This window comes from Bos indicus, chromosome 11 (genome assembly GCF_029378745.1).
Source record: "Bos indicus isolate NIAB-ARS_2022 breed Sahiwal x Tharparkar chromosome 11, NIAB-ARS_B.indTharparkar_mat_pri_1.0, whole genome shotgun sequence".
Lineage (NCBI taxonomy): Eukaryota > Metazoa > Chordata > Mammalia > Artiodactyla > Bovidae > Bos > Bos indicus.
In genome coordinates, this window is record NC_091770.1 from 203,358 (window position 1) to 225,030 (window position 21,673).

The following is a 21,673-nucleotide window of genomic DNA, read 5'->3' on the forward strand; positions in this document are numbered from 1 at the left end:
GACCACAAATGCTGATTTGCTTACTTTTGTGCTCAGTGACCTGTCTTGCCTCCATCTTGGAGTGTGAGCCCTACTCACACTCCAAGTCGGGCAGCATCTGTTAGATTCGGCATTGAATCCCTAACATGATGCTTGGTGCACAGCCGGTACCCAGTGAAAACTGGTTGAATGAATGAAGAGTTTAAAAAGAGGAGGATGGGGGTGAAAAAAGTAAACTTCTTTTCCCCACCATGGTGGACAAGGGTGTTTATTCCTCTCGTGCTGTTTTTTGGTTACCCATGTTGTCCAAGGGACAAGGTCTGTGGTTGTGATTTCCTCAGTTCAGGAAGCTTCAAATCTTAAAAATATGCTCTTCTGACTAAGAAGGGAAACAGGGAACTAATCCAGGAAGCTAAATGGCTGCTTTCCATTCTGGAGTTCCGGAGCCTACCTCTGCATTTTTAATGTGTAATTATGTGTCATCTGCTCTCATGCCAAGTTGGGTTCATCACCTTCCTTCAAGCGGTTGACTGGATGGGAGGCGGGGCAATTATTAAAGCACTCCCAAATTTTTCAGCGACACAGTTTGGCATCTTGAGTTCCCTGTAAACAAGAAGAGGATCTCCCCACTGTGGTCACACACAGAGTGACTACAAGACTCCTGGGAAGGTAAATGAAGTGTATGAGCAGTGGCCACTCGTGGGATTCTAGGGCCACTCTGAGGTGGGGAGAAGGGGCCGTTGGGTTGTTGAACTCCAGCCCGTGTCCTGTCCCCCCATCAACGCTGTCCCACCAAACAGCAGGTAGAAGCACTGTTTCTCCTTTTTGACAGGTTTGAGTGGCACCCTTTTGAGGCTTTTACTGGAAATAGCATCCTTTAGACAAACTCCTGCTGAGAACAGAAGTGTTGATCAGGCACCATCCACTCTCTTGGGAAAGGGTCCCGTCCAGCAGCTGATGGGGCACCTTGGTTGTGACACCAGTGTTTCTGTTCCATCACCACCCAAGGACTGGACTGGACTCCGTGTCCAGTTTACACTTAAACCATAAGGTGAAAGTGTTAGTTGCTCAGTTGTGTCCGACTTGTTGTGACCCCATGGATTGTAGCCCACCAGGCTCCTCTGTCTGTGGAATTCTCCAGGCAAGAATACTGAAGTGGGTAGCCATTCCTTTCTCCAAGGGATCTTCTTGACCCAGGGATTGAACCCAGGTCTCCTCCATTGCAGGTGGACTCTTTACCATCTAAACCACCAGGGAAGCACCTAAGATGAAAAACATCCCTCTAAAATCTCAGCATGGACTAGCTTCCACCTCATTCCCTGAGCCAGTTCTTCTCAGGCTTTTAGATAATAAATGTAGCCCTTATAGAAGTCCAGGATGGGCTGCTGCAAGCCGTCCTCAGGCATGGAGGTCAGGGAAGAAGGACTGATGGTTGGGGAGGAGGCTGGGAGGACAGGAGAGACCAAGAACACACGGCGAGTCTGGAATGAGCTGGGACGTTCAAGGTGGAGAATGAGAAGCACCGTGTTGGACAATGGGAAAGGCCAGTAGACTTGCTGGCCATGCTGGGCAGTGGTCCTCCAAGGATGATGAGCTCCACATCTCAGGAGAGGGGCCTTCTTGGTGGGACTGGGTGCCCTGATGTTTGTCAGGGCTGGCTCAGCCTTCCCAAAACATCAGTGCAGGTGGAGGTTAGCATGACTAGTATGTCCCACCTGGTCATACCCTACTGCTGGCTTACAGCTTGCAGTCCTGATTGGCGAGGGTTCAATTGCATCAGTGCCTCAAAATGTTCAATATCCTTCCCCCTTCTGGCAGTGGCAAAAACCAGCATTTTAGTGTTTCCTAAAATTCAGTTAACATCACAATCATATGAAAAATGCAGATTTCCCAAGGCCTATCCAACGATCTCACCCAACTTGGTAAACTTGTTGGGGCATCAGAACTTATGTTTTATAAGCTTTCTGGGTGATCCTGGAGCACCTGAAAGTTTGGGATCCACAGCACACAGGCCATGATACAGTAAGACTCCATTTTCCACTAAGACGGTTGGTCCTGCTGCAGGGAGGTGAGGTGCTATTATATAATTAATAGGTGTAAGCTCAGGAGGGCAGCTGGCACACATACCCAGGATCCTCTGAGAAGGCACTATTTACAACAGCCAGGCCATAGAAGCAACCTAGATGCCCATCGACAAATGGATATTACTCAGGCATAAAAAATAATTTGAGTCAGTTCTAGTGAGGTGGATGAATCTAGAGCCTGTTATACAGATTGAAGTAAATCAGAAAACAAATTTCATGTATTAATGCATATATACATTAATATATATGCATAACACATGACACATATTTATGCTATGACATTGGGCTCCTATGGGTCCCAACTTTGTCAAGCAACAATGGACTCCTTTGCTCAAGCTACTTATGACTACGTTCCTGAGCCTCCAGTGTTTCTTATTTATCTGCCTAAATATGCATTTTTTCAGCTCTCTTCTCTTATGAACCCATCTTTACATTCAAACCAGATGATGCTCACTGTAAATGTGTATCACAACTGAGGGCCAAATATGGATAAGACCTGAGCAAGAAAGAAAAATTCGCACAAGGGTAAAATGTGCTTCTGTCCACAGCATTACTGGGAGAACAGGAGCTGGTCTTGTTCTTGTGAAGAACAAGACGACAGCACTTGGTCCAAAGGAAGTGAGCATACAACCAACTGCCCCCCAACTCCAGCCCAGATACACGGCCCAGAGACAAAGACGTGTGGAAAAGAAGACTTCATCAGCACTGTTGGTGGTGATGGGGAGGGGAGGTCACCCAGGTGTCCACGACAAAGGAACCAAGAGGTGAGATGCCCACACACCTCATGGAAGATGGAATGACCATCAGAGACACGCAGTGCTCAGAGAAAGAAACCAACTGAGGTCTGTAACTCAATGCTAGTCTGACTCTTTGTGACCCCATGGACTATACAGTCCAAAGAATTCTCTAGGCCAGAATACTGGAGTGGGTAGCTATTCCCTTCTCCAGGGGATCTTCCCAACCCAGGGATCAAACCCAGGTCTCCTGCATTGCAGGCAGATTCTTTACCAGCTGAGCCAGCAGGGAAGCCCTAAGTTAGAAGTTCAGTTCAGTTGTTCAGTCGTGTCCGACTCTTTGCAACCCCATGAACCACAGCACACCAGGCCTCCCTGTCTATCACCAACTCCCAGAGTCCACCCAAACTCATGTCCATCGAGTTGGTGATGCCATCCAACCATCTACCCTCCGTCGTCCCCTTCTCCTCCTGCCTTCAATCTTTCCCAGCATCAGAGTCTTTTCTAATAAGTCAGCTCTTCACATCAGGTGGCCAAAGTACTGGAGTTTCAGCTTCAACATCAGTCCTTCCAATGAACATCCAGGACTGATCTCCTTTAGGATGGACTGATTGGATCTCCTTGCAGTCCAAGGGACTCTCAAGAGTCTTCTCCAACACCACAGTCCAAAAGCATCAATTCTTCAGCGCTCAGCTTTCTTTATAGTCCAACTCTCACAACCACACATGACTACTGGAAAAACCATAGCCTTGACTAGATGGACCTTTGTTGGCAAAGTAATGTCTCTACTTTTTAATATGCTATCTACTTGCCTTCCAAGGAGTACGCGTCTTTTAATTTCATGGCAGCAATCACCATCTGCAGTGATTTTGGAGCCCAAAAAGATAAAGTCAGCCACTGTTTCCACTGTTTCCTCATCCAGTCCAGTGATGGGACTGGATGCCATGATCTTAGTTTTCTGAATGTTGAATTTTAAGCCAACTTTTTCACTCTCCTCTTTCACTTTCATCAAGAGTTTAGTTCTTAAAAAAACATAAAAAAATTTAAAAAAGAGTTTAGTTCTTCTTCACTTTCTGCCATAAGGGTGATGTCATCTGCATATCTGAGGTTATTGATATTTCTCCCGGCAATCTTGATTCCAGCTTGTGCTTCCTCCAGCCCAGCATTTCTCAGGATGTACTCTGCATAGAAGTTAAATAAGCAGGGTGACAATATACAGCCTTGACGTACTCCTTTTCTGATTTGGAACCAGTCTGTTGTTCCAAGTCCAGTTCTAACTGTTGCTTCCTGACCTGCATACAGGTTTCTAAAAAGGCAGGTCAGGTGGTCTGGTATTTCCATCTCCTTCAGAATTTTCCACAGTTTATTGTGAACCACACAGTCAAAGGCTTTGGCATAGTCAATAAAGCAGAAACAGATGTTTTTCTGGAACTCTCTTTCTTTTTCGATGATCCAGCAGATGTTGGCAATTTGATCTCTGGTTCCTCTGCCTTTTCTAAAACCAGCTTGAACATCTGAAATTTCACGGTTCATGTATTGCTGAAGCCTGGCTTGGAGAATTAGAAGTTAGAAGTACAGACACCGAAAGCAATGACAATGAAATGCTGCTGTAGTCTCACATCTGCTGCCACAGTTTAGTACACATAAGGTCCTGGATGGAGAGCTTTCAAGGTCAAGGCTAAGTCCAGATATTGGCATTTTCAGTGTGTGCAGGTCACATGGCTTGATTTCCTGGGTGGTTCCCAGATAACTTTGAGAGCTGGTACCTATCATCAACCTTCGAACCATGGTTCTTTCCAGGAGATGGGAAATGAAAGTCTAGGTCCATGAATGTGGTTCCAGTTGCCCAGGGCCTGTCATATCCAATCGCTTTTGTCTTTAGAGATGGCCTGTTTTCCTGATGTTCCTTTATATTTTCAAGTTATTCATGCACTAGAAGTCCTCTCCAAGCTACTCCTCACAATAAACTTACTGATATTTATGTAACATTTGCATTTTCCCCTTCAAAGCTTGGGCAAATCATGGACATTCTGCCCCAGCAGAAGTCCCATGAATCTTGTTCTGAAAATGACTGGTATCCATGATATTTTGACCATATACTTTTTTTCTTTGACATGCCAGTTGACATGTAGGATCTTAGTTCCTCATCCCGGGATCAAACCTATGCCCTCTGCGGTGCAATCATGGAGTCTCAATCACTGGATGGCCAGGGAAGTCCTTGACCATATACTTTTGAAAAGCCAACAAATTATGTGTGCCATGGCTGATTTTCCTCTACCTCAAAAAAGTACTGTTTTCCATGAAAAGATGCTAAACATCATTATTCATTATTAGAGAAATTCAAATCAAAACTGCAATGAAGTATCACCTCACACCTTCAGAAAGGCCATCATCAAAAAATCTACAAGCAATAAATGCTGGAGAGGGTGTGAAGAAAAGGGCACCCTCTTGCACTGGTGGTGAGAATGTAAATTGATACAGCCACTAGGAGAACAGTATGGAAATTATTTTCAAAAACTAGGAATAAAACTACATTATGACCCAGCAACCCTGCTACTGGACATATAGGCTGAGAAAGCCATAACTGAAAAAGACACATGTACCCCAATGTTCACAGGAGCGCTATTTACAATACCTAGGACATGGAAGCAGCCTCGATGTCCATCAGCGGACGAATGGATAAAGAAGGTGCGGTGCATATACACAGTGGAATGTTACTCAGCCACTAAAAGGAATGCATTTGAGTCAGTTCCAATGAGATGGATGGCTTGTTATACAGAGTGAAGTAAGTCAGAGAAAAACACAATTCATATATTAAAGCATATATATGAATCTAGAAAATTGGTACTGATGAACCTATTTGCAGGACAGGAGTAAAAATGAAGATTTACAGAACAGACTTTGGACACAGTGGGGGAAGGAGAGGGTGGGATGCACTGAGAGAGGAGCACTGACACATATACACTACATGTCAAACAGAGAGCCGGTGGGGAGCTGCTGTGCAGCACAGGAGCTCAGCCTGGGGCTCTGTGACAACCGTGAGGGGTGGGAAGCCATGAGCGGGGGTGGGAAGCCATGAGGGGGAGCGGGAGGTTCAGGAGGGGAGGGACATATGCGTACTTGTGGCTGATTCATGTTGTTGTATGGAAGAAGCCAACACAATATTGTAAAGCAATTATCCTCCAATTAAAAAAAAAAAGTACTGTTTTCAAGGTTAGCACAGAGAAAAAAGAAGCCTTTTCATGCCGCCTTCTCAGCTGAATGGTTTCCCCTGCAGCCTGTCTACACCAAGCCCCAGCGCAGTCATGAGGGACACCTGAGAAATTTCCTCAGCATTATAGATCACCCGGAACCTTGCCATCAACTGCAGCCCCAGAGCAAGGCAGTCCAGGTCAGGAACATCTCTCCCAGTATCTCCCCGGCCCCTCCCAACCCACAGAAGGCTTCTTGCCCCAGCTCTGGGATAAGAGTGCATATGTCAATCAGTTCAGCCTGTTCTTTAGCTGTGTGACCTTGGGCAAATTCCTTCACCTCTCTATGCATCCATTTCCCTATAGGTAAAACATGACTAAATAGTTGAGAGGGTCTGGCAAGGGATTCTGGAGATAGAGGCCAGCCCAGGTCAGGCATGGAGTGAGTCATCAGACAGGCTGGCTGGGCTCTGCGTTGAAAAATCAGGGAGAAAGTGTCCCCTGGAATGACCCCTCCCATCCAGCAGGCCCCTGGGAAGGAGGGACCGTACCTTTACAGCGGGGCTGCTCCCCCGTCCAGGTGCCGTTGGGAAGACACACCACACTGCTGGGCCCAACCAGCCGGAAGCCGGGATTGCAAGTAAAATGGACTTCGTGATCCACTAAGTACTTGCTTCCAAACTTTCTGCCATCCAGAGGGGCATTCAGAGCGGGGCAGGAAACTGTAAGGAAGAAAGGAAGGCCCACAAGCATTTAGACATCATTCTGGATTACAATCCATACGGAAGGCTGAGTGCAGAACTGATGCTTTGGAACTATGGTGCTAGAAAAGACTCTTGAGAGCCCCTTGGACAGCAAGGAGATCAAACCAGTCAGTCCCAAAGGAAATCAACCCTGAATACTCATGATGCTGAAGCTGAAGCTCCAGGTCTTTGGCCATTTGAGCCGACTCACTGTAAAAGGCCCTGATGCTGGGGAAGATTGAGGGCAAGAGGACAAGGGGGCAACAGAGGATGAGATGGCTGGATGGCATCACTGACTCAATGGACATGAATTTGAGCAACCTTCGGCAGATAGTGAAGGACAGGGAAGCCTGGCATGCTGCAGTCCATGGGGTCACAAAAAGCCGGAAAAGACTGAGCGACTGAAGAGCAACAACTGGATTACAGTGGGCTTCCCCAGTGGTTCAGCAGAAAGAATCTGCCTGCCAACGCAGGAGATTCGGATTTGATCCTGGGTTGGGAAGATCCCCTGAAGAAGGAATTGGCAACACACTCTAGTATTCTTGCCTGGGAAATCCCACAGACAGAGGAGCCTGGAGGGCTACAGACATGGGGTCACAAAAGAATCAGACACGACTTAGTGACTAAACAACAACAAACTGGATCACAAAGCTTCTCACCCTCAGCACCCTCAGGCTGAGCGCCTGCTGCAAGCTGTGCACTGGGCTCCACTTCTTATTTTTTATTACAGTTTTTGGCTGTACCACAAAGCTTGCAGGGTCTTAGTTCCCCGATAAATGATCTAACTCAAGCCCTTGGCAGTGACAGCTCGGAGGCCTAGCCACTGGACTGGCAGGGAAGTCCTTGGACTGCACATTCAAAATACTACATGTCACTGAATACTCAGAGCACTCTCGGGCACAGGTAATGCATGCCTGCTTGGTGACAGATGAGGAGATGGTGGCTCAGACACACTCTCGTGTGCAGGGCCTGGCAGTGTGGGAGGGTGGGAGCTGGGACCCCTGCAGGGCCCACTGGCTCGTTCTGCCCTCTCAGAGCCCCAGCTCCCCAGGGTCTCCTTGGTTCTCCCAGACAGGCCATTTACAGCCCCATCTCCAGGCCCTGGTTTTTGCCCTTTTCCCTGCCTAGAATGTTCTCTCCCCCAGGACTGCCCATTTCTGGCGGCTTCTCACTATCTAGGTCTTGACTTGAATGCCCAACACCTTCCAGGGTGTTCTCTGACCATCACATTCCACCAAGATTCCTCCCCTGCCCATGACCTCATTTGGCTTTCTTATAATGTTTGTAACTGTTGGCATTTCTTATCGACGTGTTTGTTTGTACATTTGATGTCAGTCTACCCCTCAGAAGTTCCAGGGGGGCAGAGACCTCACCTGACCTCCTGTCCCATCTGTATCCCCATCACCAGCCTGTAGTGAAAACCTGGTAAATAATTCTTGACCAAATGAATGAATGAAAAATTGTTTATTGTATTCTTACTGTCTGCCAGGCACCCTGTTAGGAGTTTGAGACAATTAGTGAACAAACAGATGAAACTCAGCTCTCGGGAAGCCTCCTTCCATCAGGGAAGACACTCGACAAGCAAGATCCACAAGCAAATGGCAGAGTGTGACAAGAGGTGACAAGTGCCATGCAGAAAATAAAGTAGGGAATGGCACAGGGGAAGCCAGGGAAGGGGTGTATTTTGGGTATAGTGGTCAGGGGAGGGCTCCTTGGGACAAAGAGCTGAAGAAGCTAAAGGCATGACCATGCAGGTATCCAAGGAGGATAGAGGGATCAAGTCGGTGCAAAGGCCGTGAGGTAGGCACGTGCCTGGCAAGTCTGAGGAATGTCCGGGAGACCACCACGACTGCAGTGGGATGAACAAGCTGGACAGCACTGGGCATGAAGACAGAGGCAGTAGGGAGTGAGAGACAGCAGTGTCACGTGGCATCCCAGAGGAGACAAAAGGCCGCGTAACTTTCTCTTGGTGTGCAATGGGGCTGGAGAGGGGAGGCGGTCCCTGTTCCTCCCCAACCTGCAGCCAAGCCCCACTCGTGGTCCACGCTGGTCTAAAGGAAGGCTGCCCCAAGTTAGGACAGCTGGAGTTTGGATTTGTTTGAGCTGGAAATTCAGAGTCACTTCTAACTCGTTTTTAAGGTAAGATCCAAATGTCATTTGTAAAAATACTTTCAGGGTTTTAGACAGATGAAACAAAGCTGTTGCTTCAGCTGTGTAGGCTGTAGTTTGTGATGGAGAACGGCTCAGCATCTACTAGGAGGACAGCATCTGCCCACACATCGCTCCAGGGGCGGGGAGCAGCCACTTGCATCTCTGCCCCACATCCCCACCCCCGTGTCCTGGGAGAAGAGTGGGAGCCGGTTCACTCCCTGAGGACTCTCAGTGCCCTTTGGGTTCTGGGGAACGTTTGACAATTGACACATGACCTTCTGTTAGTGAACTTCCAAGTGAGCACCCACGGTAATGATCTTGTGAGCAGAAAGCCAGGCGAACCGACATCCCAACACTTGGGCACCCCCAGCTTGCTGCTTCAGTCCCTGCAAGTACACGACTTTATATTTCCCTTTGAAAAATCTCCTACTCTATTGTGTTGAAGAGGATTTAAAATGCTTTGGGGGAAAGGAGTAGGGTCTCTCTGGGGAAGAGACATCTTTAAAACCCTCAAAGAAAACTTAGCCGCTGGAGCAACTCACAGGCAAATGGTATCAGAATGGATGGAATCATATCTCCACATGGCTCCATAATGCAAGGATCAAACCTGAGTCTCCTGCATTGCAGGCAGATTCTTTACCATTTGAGCTACCTGAGCAGGCCCCCAATACATGTCAGCAGACTTAGTGAATGGATGTGCGTGTGTGCATGCGAAGTTGCTGCAGTCGTGTCCAGCTCTTTGTGACCCCATGGACCGTAGCACGGCAGGCTCCTCTGTCCATGGGAATCTTTCGGCAAGAATACTGCAGTGGGTTGCTGTACCCTCCTCCAGGGGATCTTCCCAATCCTGGGATCGAATCCATGTCTCTTGTGCCTCCTGCATTGGCAGGTGGGTTCTTTACCAAGAGCACCACCTGGGAAGTCCCAATGAATGGATACAGATTCAATAAAAATCAATTTTCAGGCATTTCCCAAATGGTAGCCAAAGGATTCTTCTGGGTGGGAAGACATGCCCCTTGGCTGGTTCATTTCATCATGAACGTCTCTTGGTGAGCCTACAGGGCCTCCACCATCCCAGAGGATGTAACGTGTAAGAAAGAGTTCAGCAGGAAATCAATCCTGGCGATCTAGGGACGTTATTGGAATGAGGCTGCGGAGATAAGTCCTAAAGCTGATGGACTGTAAAGTTTTCAGGAAAGAAAGGCTGGGAAAATAGGAGGGAGCTACTCAGAAATAAACCGGAAAGAAGGCCAAGAATTCTCTGGGACTGGAAATTATTCTTCCTGACTCCCAAGCAAATGCCCTTTTAAAAAAAAGAAAAGGTAATTTTCCTTCTACCTGCAGTGTGATCTGCGGCAAGCCTCTGGCTTCCCCTGGGCACCTGTCAGCACACTTTACCCAGCAAGGCGGTGCTGACAGCTGCCGCCCCATGTCCAACGCACGAAGGAGACACAACGCACGGCAGCAATTCTTTAAAAAGAGAATTGGCCACTTTTTTGTTTAAGGTGTGTCCTGTGGGATCCTGGTCCCCTGATCCCAAACCCATGACCTTAGTGCAGAGTCTTAACCACTAGACCACCAGGAATGTCCCAAGAATTGGCCACGTTAAAAAGGTCTCGCATAGCTCAGGAAATAAAGACCTTGAACCCAGCAGCAAGAGGATTAGTAATGTAACCATAGCTGTGTTTCTTTTTAAACATATATATATATACATATTGGAGAAGGAAATGGCAACCCACTCCAGTATCCTTGTCTGGAAAATCTCATGGGCAGTGGAGCCTGGTGGGCTGCAGTCCACGGGGTCGCTAAGAGTCGGCCATGACTGAGCGACTAACACGATTAACACTATATACATATATATGCATTTCTTTGGCTGTGCTGGGTCTTAGTTGCAGTACACAGGATCTTCAGGCTTGGCTACGGCATGAAGGATCTTTTTTTTCAGTTATGGGATCCAGTTCCCTGACCAGGGATCGATCCCTGGTCCCCTGCATTGGGAACACAGTCTTAGTCACTGGACTACCAGGGAAAACCCTTACCTTTTTTTTTCTGTATTCATGGACAGGGACCTCAAAGATGGGCAGGGCAGTTGTAGAAATTCCCTTCTGCAGGTTTTTCTTGGAAACTCCCAGAAACCCGCAGGCACTCTGATCCCAAGAAAACAGGAAGGACCAGTGCGGTTGAGCCTCAGCAGTGAACAAAATCCCCAGAACAGAACCCACTATCACTAACTCACGTTTCTTGGCCTCAGTTTCCACATCTGCAGCCGAAAGGAGGGATGCCACGCTGTGACAAGCCTCAGCGAAGGCCGTGGCCTCTCGGCACCTTGGAAAGTGTGAGGTGTTTGGCCACCAGGTCCAGCTCTGCACCCATGCAGCCAAAGAAAACAGGAATTGACTCAGGACTGTGGAGACTCTAGATTTGCTACCAGAGTCTGCAAAGGTAGAAAATCCAACCCAGGAAATTCATCTCACACCACCAAGGAGACCCTTGAGAAAAGCATCTTAAGTGAGTGAAGACATCAGATATTCCTCAGCCTGATGACTTAAACAAATATACGGCAACCCACTGCCCCACCCGACCCCCATAACCCTGTGTGCATGTGAGCAAAAGTGTTAGTCCATCAATCATGTCTGACTTTTGCAACCCCATGTATTGCAGCCCAACAGGCTCCTCTGTCAATGGGATTCTCAAGGCAAGAATACTGGAGTGGGGTGGCACACCCTCCTCCAGGGGATCTTCCCAACCCAGGGATCAAACCAGGTCTCCCAAATTGCAGGCAGATCCTTTACTGCCTGAGCCACCAGGGAAGGCAAGAATACTGGAGTAGGTAGCCATTCCCTTCTCCAAGGGAATCTTCCCAACCCAGGGATTGTACCTAGGTCTCCCATATTGCAGGCAGATTCTTTACTGCATGAGCCACCAGAGTTGTCATGACTTAAACAAACATACAACAGGCTCCTGACCCCTGTCATCCTGAGGAGAGGCCAGAAGAAATGCAGCCTCCCATGCCAGGCCTTGACAGCATGCAATCCATTACTGGGACAACCAGGAAAGGCCCAGTGTCTGTCAGAGTCCTACCCCAGGGGAAGGGGTCTGGGGGCAGGGGGGAGGGCAGCAGAGACAAATGCAAATTGCCCTGAGCAGCCCCTCCAGCCCAACCCACTGCACTAACAGGGGGCTCGTGGAAAACGAATAATTTTCACGCCTGGAAAACAGAACCCAGTGTTGGTTTGTGGGCTGTACCCGGCAGGCCACAGGAGTGCGAGATATTAATGGTGGGGAAGCCATGAGTGTTCGGGGAGAGTGTATGTGGGAGCCCTCTTTGCTTTTCATTCAGTTTGCCGTGAAATGACAACGGCTCTAAAAAAATCGTCTATTAAATGACAAAACAAGAAAAATGAACCAACTAGGGTCTCTCCTGATGGGGATGCAGGCTCTGAAAGTTGTGCCTTTCGACCATTCTCTGGAGAAGCTATGCGTGGGGTTCTCCAGTCAAGAACACTGGAGTGGGTTGCCATTTCCTCCTCCAGGGGATCTTTCCCACCCAGAGATCGAACCCGAGTCTCTTAGATCTCCTGCACTGGCAGGCAGGCTCTTCACTACTAGTGTCCCCTGGGAAGCCCCGATGACAGGGGGGGAAGTGGGAAATGCCTTCCTAGCACCCAGCCCCAGACAGAAGGCGAGGCCAGGAAGGCCTGGGAATCAATCCAGCCACGGGAGATAGGAGCAGGGCGAGGACCCCCCGGGCTCGGGGCGCTGACCTGGGGACCCACCTGGGGGCGTATCCGGGCCCGCCTTGCTCACAGAGCTCTGCAGCGCCGCCAGCCGGCTCTTCATGTGACGGACGCCCTCGGCGAAGCGTGTCTCCTGGCCTTTCAGCAACTGCTGCAGGTGGCGGATAGCCGTGAGGAACTGCTGTTTGTTGAGACAGTTCTAGGGAGAGGAAAAAATATCCATCAGCACCACTAGCATGGGGGGCCAGCGGTCACCGGGACCCTAGGCTCTAACACCCTGGGGATCCGCTGAGCACAATGCAGAAGCGGCCCCGCCGGTGTCCCGACAATGTATCCGGTGAGGTCCCCAAAGAGCATCCCCAGTTCCTCCCTCAACAAAAATAAAGCGCTGATTTTCAGAGTGCAGGGCAGAAGTGATGACTCTAAGTGATTGGGTGGTAGAAGAATTATCTGAACGCAATGTGCCTTATATGAGTGATCTTACTTCAAAGACCGCCCCCCGCCCCCATCCCGCTAATTCTTCACTCCAAGTTAATGCTCGGAAATCTGGGCCTTAAGGAACTTTTTCTTTCTTTATCCTTTGGCTTTTTTATTCTACCTTGGACATTTTTAAGCAGATGGATGATATAACATAAAACAGGCAAATCAGGGAAGCCCAGTGGTTCCCATTGTTTTAAAAATGTAACAGGGCACAGGACTTCCCTGGTGGTCCAGTGGTTAAGAATCTACCTTGCAGTTCAGGGGATGCAGGTTCGATCCCTGGTTGGAGAACTAAGATCCCACATGCCTTGATGCCACTAAGCCCTGGAGCAACAACAGAAGACCCCACGTGACTCAAGGAAATCCCATATGCCACAAGTAAACACCCGACACAGCCAAATAAATAATTAAGTATTTAAAAAAATATAACAGGGCAAGTTCAGTTCAGTTTAGTCACTCAGTTGTGTCCAACTCTGTGACTCATGAACTTCAGCATGCCAGGCTTCCCTGTCCATTACCAACTCCCCAAACTTGCTCAAACTCATGTCCATCAAGTTGGTGATGACATCCAACCATCTCATCCTCTGTCATCCCCTTCTCCTCCTGCCTTCAATCTTTCCCAGCATTGGAAAATGCTGTAGAAGGAAATGGCATACCACTTCAGTATTCTTGCCTTGAGAACCCCATGAACAGTATGAAAAGGCAACAGGGCAAGTAAGAAGAATTAAAAGAGTATTCAGTTAAAGTTAATGCTGAGTTCTAACACTTTTTGAAAAGCTCAAAAAACAGAAGAAGGAGGCATGTGCTTATCACGATAGAAACTAACTTTAAGCAACACTTGGTATCATGCCTAGTGATAAAAATCTCAAGGTTTCTGATCCTAATGGGGGCTTCCCAAGTGGCGCTAAGTGGTAAAGAACCCACCGGCCAATGCAGGAGATATAAGAGATGGGGGTTTGATCCCAGGGTTGGGAAGATCCCCTGGAGGAATGCATGGCAACCCACTCCAGTATTCTTGCCTGGGAAATCCCATGGACAGAGGAGCCTGGCGGGCTACAGTCTGTGGGGTTGCAGAGAGTCAGACACGACTGAGCAACTGAGTGTGCACTGATCCTAACTGCCCTTAAGAGCCAGGACGTGAACAGGAGGAAGGGAGAGGTGAGGACTTCCCTGGTGGTCCCGTGATTAAGACTGTGCTTCCAGCACAGAGGGCACAGGTTCAATCGTTGATCCAGGAACTAACGTCCCCCATGCCAAGGTGTGGAGGGTGCAAAAAAAGTAATAAACACATAAGGACATTGCCTCACTGGGAACAAAAAGAAAGAAAGAAAGGAGAGGTGAGTACAGTGGGCAGAGATGGGACGGGCCCTGGTTCACATGTTGCACATTACCTCAGCACGCCTAGTCCAACCTGACTCACATGACCTGCACGGAACAAAGGAGAGTGGGATGATGGCAACCTCTGGGGATAGGCTTGTGAATCCGCTTTTATATTTTTATACTTAATTTTTTTTCCTACAGTGATTATTAGCTTTATAATTAGAAAAAAAGGTTTCAAAGGTGGCCAGCAGCCGGCAGCTGGGAGGCACGTGGCCTCTGCAGCCTGGGTGGCTTCCAGCATCACCAGCGGAGCGCTGCCACTGTGGCGGAGACGGAGCCGCAGCCGCTCTCCCGGGGCGGGTGCCAGACCGCCACACCTCGGAGATCTCACCAAACACATGCCTCACTGCTCCGGGTCAATGGATGCTTTTGACAAAGCTGAATCCCCAGTTGCCCCTGGAGCTCGTTAATCCATGGGGGCTCCTTGGCCTCCACCCTAAAACCAGGGCCTGACTGGGCCTGGCCCCAAACACAACTGTTGGGAAATGAACTTTTGTTTGCTTTCCTTCTCCCTCCCTCCTTGTGGTCCTTCCCACGCAGGCCCTGGGCACTAGGGCAGTGACCTCCTGCAGTCCCTGACCTGCCCAGCATGGTGCAGCCATCCACCCAGATCGGACTTTGCACACCCACCTCCCTTCCCTCTAAAAAAACATAATAATAATAAGGAGCTGCTTCCAGAGATGCTGCTCCATATCATGTGTGATTCACATTTGTGAAGTTCCTCATAGTGTACCAAGCTATATGCTACTCCTAAGAGGACAGAGGAGCCTGGCGGACTACAGTCCATAGGGTCGAAAGGAATTTGACGAGACTGAAGTGACTGAGCACACTAAAGGACTACTGGCTGGCAGCAGCCCTGTGAGGAAAGCCTGGGACTGTCTCTGTTTTACAGTCAAGATACAGAGGCTGGAAGTCAAGCAAATTGTCCTGAACCGTGTGGCCTGTGAGCGGCAGAGCCAGGCTGGGGACCTGCTGACTCCAGTCCATCGCTCCCACCAACAAGTCGTCCCCCCTGGCTGACTTACGCCTTAGTGCGCTCAGTCGCTCAGTCGTGTCTGATTCTGCAACCCCATGGGCTGTAGCCCACCAGGCTCCTCTATCCATGGGATTCTCCAGGCCAGAACCCTGGAGTGGGCTGCAATTTCCTCTTCCAGGGGATCTTCCCGACCCAGGAATCGAGCTCAAGCCTCCCGCGTTGCAGGCAGATTCTTTACCACTTGTTTCACAAACACCTCTGTGTGGTGAATGTTCTTGATTAGTCTGCACGAGGGATTGATCACTCTGTGACCCAAGCTAAATATCCCACAAGAGTGGATTTCTAACTCCTGTGTGGATTCCAGGTTGCGAGCATGGGCAGTGGAGACAGGAAGTGGGGTGGGTGGAGTGGAAGAGACAGCTTCACACACTGAGCCAGGCCAGCAGCTGCCTCCAGGGCGTGACAGCTGGGAGAGGGCAGTCCCAGGGGACAGGGAAGGGCTAAGTTTCAAAGTAGGAGATGTTAGATCAATGCCAAGGCTTCTGCCGGGAACCTGGCATGGAGGACATGGGATTCTAGTCAGTACAGAAGGAAAGACAGCGGGAGTGGAAATAAAGGGGCCTCTGGGAAGCCAAGTGAGTTGAAACTCAGTGCTCCCAGGTCCAGACACACTGCTCTGCTTGTGGTGGCACTGCCCTGGAACCCTGCCTACCTATGCACCATGAGCAGCAGGCACCACTGGCTTTGCCTTGAGGTGCTCATTACAGGTGAGGTGTGCTCACCTCTAGGCTTCCCGGGTGGCATTAGTGGTAAAGAACACTCCTATCGATGCAGGAGACGTAAGAGACACGGGTTTGATGTTTTGATCCCTGGGTTGGGAAGATCCCCTGGGGGAGAGTCCCATGGACAGAAGAGCCTCTGCGCTACAGCCCATGGGTCACAGAGTCAGACACGGCTTACGTGACTTAGCAAGCACATGCTCATCTCTCCAGTCACGATGGGAAAACCTCCCAGATCAAGTACACTAAGGGCATGCAAAGGTGGAGACGGAGGAGGAAGGTGGTGGGCAGGTTGATGAGGGAAAGTCAGGAAACCTTAGCCATCCCTGCCTCCAGCCTCACTAGGGTGATGCTAACAGAATTAAGTGTTAAAGATCCTGTGGTCAATTAACGTACGACCAAGGAGCCAAGAACATATAATGGCAAAAGCAGTCTCTTCAATAAATGGTGCTAGTGAGGAATGGAGGAGTATTTCCTGCCATGTCAAACAAGGACGTCACAGTCATCAGTGACGGCAGGCCTCCAATGCGACCCTGCGAGCCCTAAGGGCACTCAGGAAGAAGAACACGCGAGATCTAGCAGCATGAGACTACAGCCACTCCCTACGGTGAGCCCCAAGGAAGCTTAGGAAGTATAAAACCCAGATAGCTGAGGTACATGAAAGGAACGATTTCAGTGAGCCCAGACTCTTGCATCTTCCCATACACAGAAAGCACTAAATTCCTTAACTTGGGATATCTGGTTTTCTTTAACGATAATCTTTTGATGTTTAGACGACCAGATATTTGTTGCAAAACTTCTATATAGCCTGGTTCATCCCCTCGCCTCCTCAGAGTCGTTCTCTCCGGGTTGCTTGAGATACTGCCTCCCAGGCTTGAAGTCCTAAGAATTCCCACCAAATAAAACATAACTCTCACCTTTTAGGTTATGAATATTTTTTAAGTTGACACTGGGAAAAACTGGACAGTAACATGCAAAAGGATGAAACTAGACCACTGTCTCACATCCTCCACAAAATTGACTCAAGTTATACTGAAAATGTAAACATAAGACCTGAAACCATAAAACTCCTAGAAGAAAACACAGGCAGTAAGCTCTTTGACGTCAGTCTTGACTGTTTTTTGGATTTGACACCAAAAGTAAAGGCAATGAAAGCACTCATAAACAAGTGAAGCCAAATCCAACCGGGAAGCTTCTACACATCAAAGGAAACCAGAGGCAAAATGAAAAGGCAATCTGCAGAACGGGAGGGAATACTTCCAAGTCATCTGCAAAATTTCTGACAAGGGGTTAATATCCAAAATACGCAAAGAACTCATATAATGCAAGAGCAAAAAACAAGAAAAAAACACAATACTTTGGCTACCTGATGTGAAGAACCGACTCCTTAGAAAAGACCCTGATGCTGGAAAAGATTGAAGGAAGGAGGAGAAGAGGGTGACAGAGAATGAGATGGTTGGATGGCATCACCGACTCAACAGACATGAGTTTGAGCAAGCTCCAACTCAAGTTGGTGAAGGACAGGGAAGCCTGGCATGCTGCAGTCCATGGGGTCTCAAGGAGTTGGACACAACTGAGTGACTGAACCGAACTGAAACAAAAACCTGATTTTAACATGGGCAGAGGTTCTGAAGAGTTTTTCCAAAGAAGACATTCTAAAGATGGCCAACAGGTAAATAATAAGATGCTCAACATGACTAATCATCAGAGAAATGCAAATCAAAACCGCAATAAGTATCACCGCATTCCTGTTGAATGGCTATTATAGAAGAAACAAGAAATAACAAGTATTGGTGAAGATGTGGAGAAATGTGAACCCTCATTCCCTGTTTGTGGGAAAGTAAATTGGTGCAGCCACAATGGAAAACAGATTGGAGTTTACTTAAAAAATTAAAAATAGAACTACCATATGATCTAGCAAGGAAATCCAACCAGTCCACCCTAAAGGAAACCAGCCTTGAATATTCATCGGAAGCACTGATGCTGAAGCTGAAACTCCAATACTTTGGCCACCTGATGCAAAGAGCTGACTCATTTGAAAAGACCCTGATGCTGGGAAAGATTGAAGGTAGGAGGAGAAGGGGACGACGGAGGATGAGATGGTTGGATGGCATCACAGACTCCATGGACATGAGTTTGGGTAAACTGAAGGAGTTGGTGATGGACAGGGAGGCCTGGCGTGCTACAGCCCATGGGGTCGCAAAGAGTCGGACACAACTGAGCGACTGAACTGAATTGATGATCTAGGAATTCCAAAGGAAACAAAGTTATATCTTGAAAAGGTAATATACACTCCCATGCCCACTGCAGTGTTATTTTCAATAGCTAAGACATGCGAACAACTTTAATGTCCACTAGCTGTGAAGACTCAGCACAGCCAAAGGTAAATAAATTAATGAATTTTTTAAAAGTTGATGAGAGTAGATTTTTTTTTGGCCACGCAGCCTGTGGGACCTGCATTGGAAGTACAGAGTCTTAACCACCAGACTACCAGGAAAGTCTCTTAAAAGAACAGATCTCAAAAGCTCCCATCATGAGAAAAAAACTGCAACTATGTGAGGTGATGGGTGTTAATTAAATTTACTGTGGTGATCATTTCACAATATATATGTATATCAAATCATTGTTTTGTATATACCTTGGACCGTGTGGTGTGTGTGTGTGCTTATTCGAGTCTGACTCTTTGCGACCCCAAGGACTGTAACCAGCCCAGTTCTTCTGTTCATGGGATTTTCCAGACAAGAACACTGGAATGGGTTGCCATTTCGTCCTCCAGGAGATCTTCCTGACCTAGGGATCAAGCCCATATCTCTTGCATCTCTTACTCTGGCAGGCGGATTCTTTACCACTAGAGTCACTGGGGAAGCCCCATATCTTGGACTAATACAATGCTATCACACATTTATATTGTATTATGTAATTTTATCTCAATAAAACTGGGAGAGGGAGGAAAAATAAAGTTCACAAGGGGAAAAGAAGGGAGATCCTTGTCCTCTTGGCAAGCTAGCTTGGCAGGGGCTGAACCAGGGTGCCAGAGCAGTGGAAAGAATGATTGCTTGAGGTTTAATGGGTTTATGCAGCTGCTGCTACTAACAGGCCAGCTCCTTGATCCCAAATTGCTAGAAATGGAGCCCATGAGCACCACGCTCAGAATCTGTCGCCTGTAGGGACCTCAGCAATGGCATAACTGAATTCATCTGCAGAGCAGGGGATAGGCTAGAAACCTTCAGATCGAGTCAAGGGCTCAAGAGGTCTGCATTATATGGACATACGGGGACAAGTGAAGTCACGAGGTGGGGGCTGAGAACCTAAGCATCCCTCCTTGTCAAACTGAGAAAACTTTGTCTATTTGCTTGGTCAGAAAAATAAAGCATACTTTCTGCAAAACCACTCAAAATCCAGAAGAACACATCAGAACGAAGGACAAGTCCCATGACCACAGACAACCACTGTTCACGTTTAGTGTGGTTTTAACATTTGGATCAGATATACACTCACACACGCAAAGGCGTCACCTGACAGTTGCTGGACCACGGATGCAGGCCCCGCATTAGTTCTTTATTCTTGGCTCCAAGTTGTTGGTTTCCACACCAACGAACAGAGCAAAAGTCAGACCCTGCACCTCAGTCTGCTTCGGTTCCTCTGTGTTCTTTTCAGTCCACTTCCGTTTGTCTGCCCACTTCCCCTCCCATGCCCATCATCAGTATGTGCTTTCGGCCGAGAGAAGCCACACAGGGAACAGACCATTTCCTTCTCTGTAAACATAGGCAAGGGGGCTTTGAGGGGCTTCAAGGGCCTGCAAGGCTGCGGGACAAGAAACAGGCTGGACCATCTGGTGTCATCCACCTGCATTTCAGCCTGGCCCCGCCATGGCAACTGCTGGCTTCCCATCTCAGGGTCCCAGACCCTAACTGTGAAAAAGAACCTCCCACTTAGGTGGGAAGGCTCACCAAGGCTGTGACTGGGTGAAGGTCAAGTCTGGATGGGGCCGACAAGAGAGGGGTCCACACCAGGGAAGGAAGGCCTATCTTAGGGCCCCCACTTTCCCAGGTCTCTTCCAGGACCCCACTTTTTAAAATTTTTACTGTTTGGCCACACCGTGCACATATGGGATCTTAGTTCCCCAACTAGGGATCAAACACGCACCCCCTGCACTGGAAGCCCAGTCTTAACCACTGGACCACCAGGGAAGTCCCTAGGACTCTCACTTTTAATATTCTTCTCAAAGAGCTCCTCAAATGGCCTAAATTTGCATCCTTTCAATACTGGTCTCCATCCATGCTTGGCATAGGCTGTTGACAATAAATAATGAAAATTAGTTCTCATTTCTGTGAATTAATAAATTATTTATAATGGGACCAAGAAAAGACATTCAGTGAAACTCTCCCATCCTCGAGGAGAAGAAGATCAAGATTTCCCATTTCTGATATCAAAGTCTCCTTCAGAGCACTGGGCCTTCCAGTGAATTTAAACACCGAGAGTGATGTTTGCAGAGAAGACCAGAAGCAGAGAGAGGAGTAGCAACAGCAGTCATTCCACCCGCTCTTTCCGAGCTGGGGTGGAGGTGGCAGAGATGGTTCCAGAACACACCAGCCAATGTTGACAGCCAGGTGGGAGGGGGCTGGGTCTAAGTCTTCTGGAAGCAAGGAGGTCAAAGAACTGTACTCCATCCACCCCACGCCACATCCAGGGAAAGTCTTGCCTATCTTCTTTCCAACTCATCCTCTTACAACATTCATTCTGATGGATCTGGTGGGGATACTTCAGAGGTTAAACACTCCTGTTCCTGGGAGACTAAGCAGCTCAGAGACCCCACCTGTTGGCCCAGGGCTGGACACAGACAAAGACAGTTTGTGTGCCCAGCTCATTGCAGCCCCGTGCCAGAACTCGGTGGGTGGACCCTCCCACCCCATCCAGGCCTCCTTGCCGCCTGGGCTCAGTTTACAAGTGAAGCCCAGTTCTCAAAGCACTGAAGTGCCAGGGCATGCCAGATTGGTGGGTGGAGGTGTCCTTGAGGCTCTGTTCTCACGTGACCTGGCTTGATGGCCATCCTCACATCAGTCTTGGCAAGGAGACTATTTCTAAAAGCCACCTCAGTGACAACAGAACCCCAGGCCCCTTCAGGCGGCTGCAGATGACCCCTTGGACCTCGGATGGGCTGTCTTGCATTGGTTTCCTCTAAGCCACAGCTATGCGTCACGTCAGCATGTTGTTAATGGGAACACAGATGTTTTGATGACTTTAGGTCTATGAAAGGATAGAGCACACTTGCCAAGCGTGTGCCTGCTAGCCAAGGCTTGAGGCCCTCTGCATGTGAGTCATGTAGAATTCACACATGTTTTTTTTCTCTGAAAGATTTTTTTTTTAACTTTAGACCAAATCAGAAGCAGGTTATAACTCCCTGACTTTTCTCATCCCTGTGACCTTGACCCAGCAACC

General features: G+C 48.4%; 1 protein-coding gene across 1 annotated transcript in view; it reads right to left on the reverse strand.

Moving 5' to 3' along the window:
* Positions 1 to 21,673, reverse strand: part of FBLN7 (fibulin 7) — a 57,165-nt gene that overhangs the window by 20,439 nt on the left and 15,053 nt on the right. Inside the window, exons 2-3 of the mRNA XM_019969602.2 lie at positions 12,659 to 12,818; positions 6,540 to 6,710 (exon numbers count right to left, since the gene is read on the reverse strand). Coding sequence (XP_019825161.2) covers positions 6,540 to 6,710; positions 12,659 to 12,818 — 331 coding nt within the window. The remainder of the gene's footprint in view (positions 1 to 6,539; positions 6,711 to 12,658; positions 12,819 to 21,673) is intronic.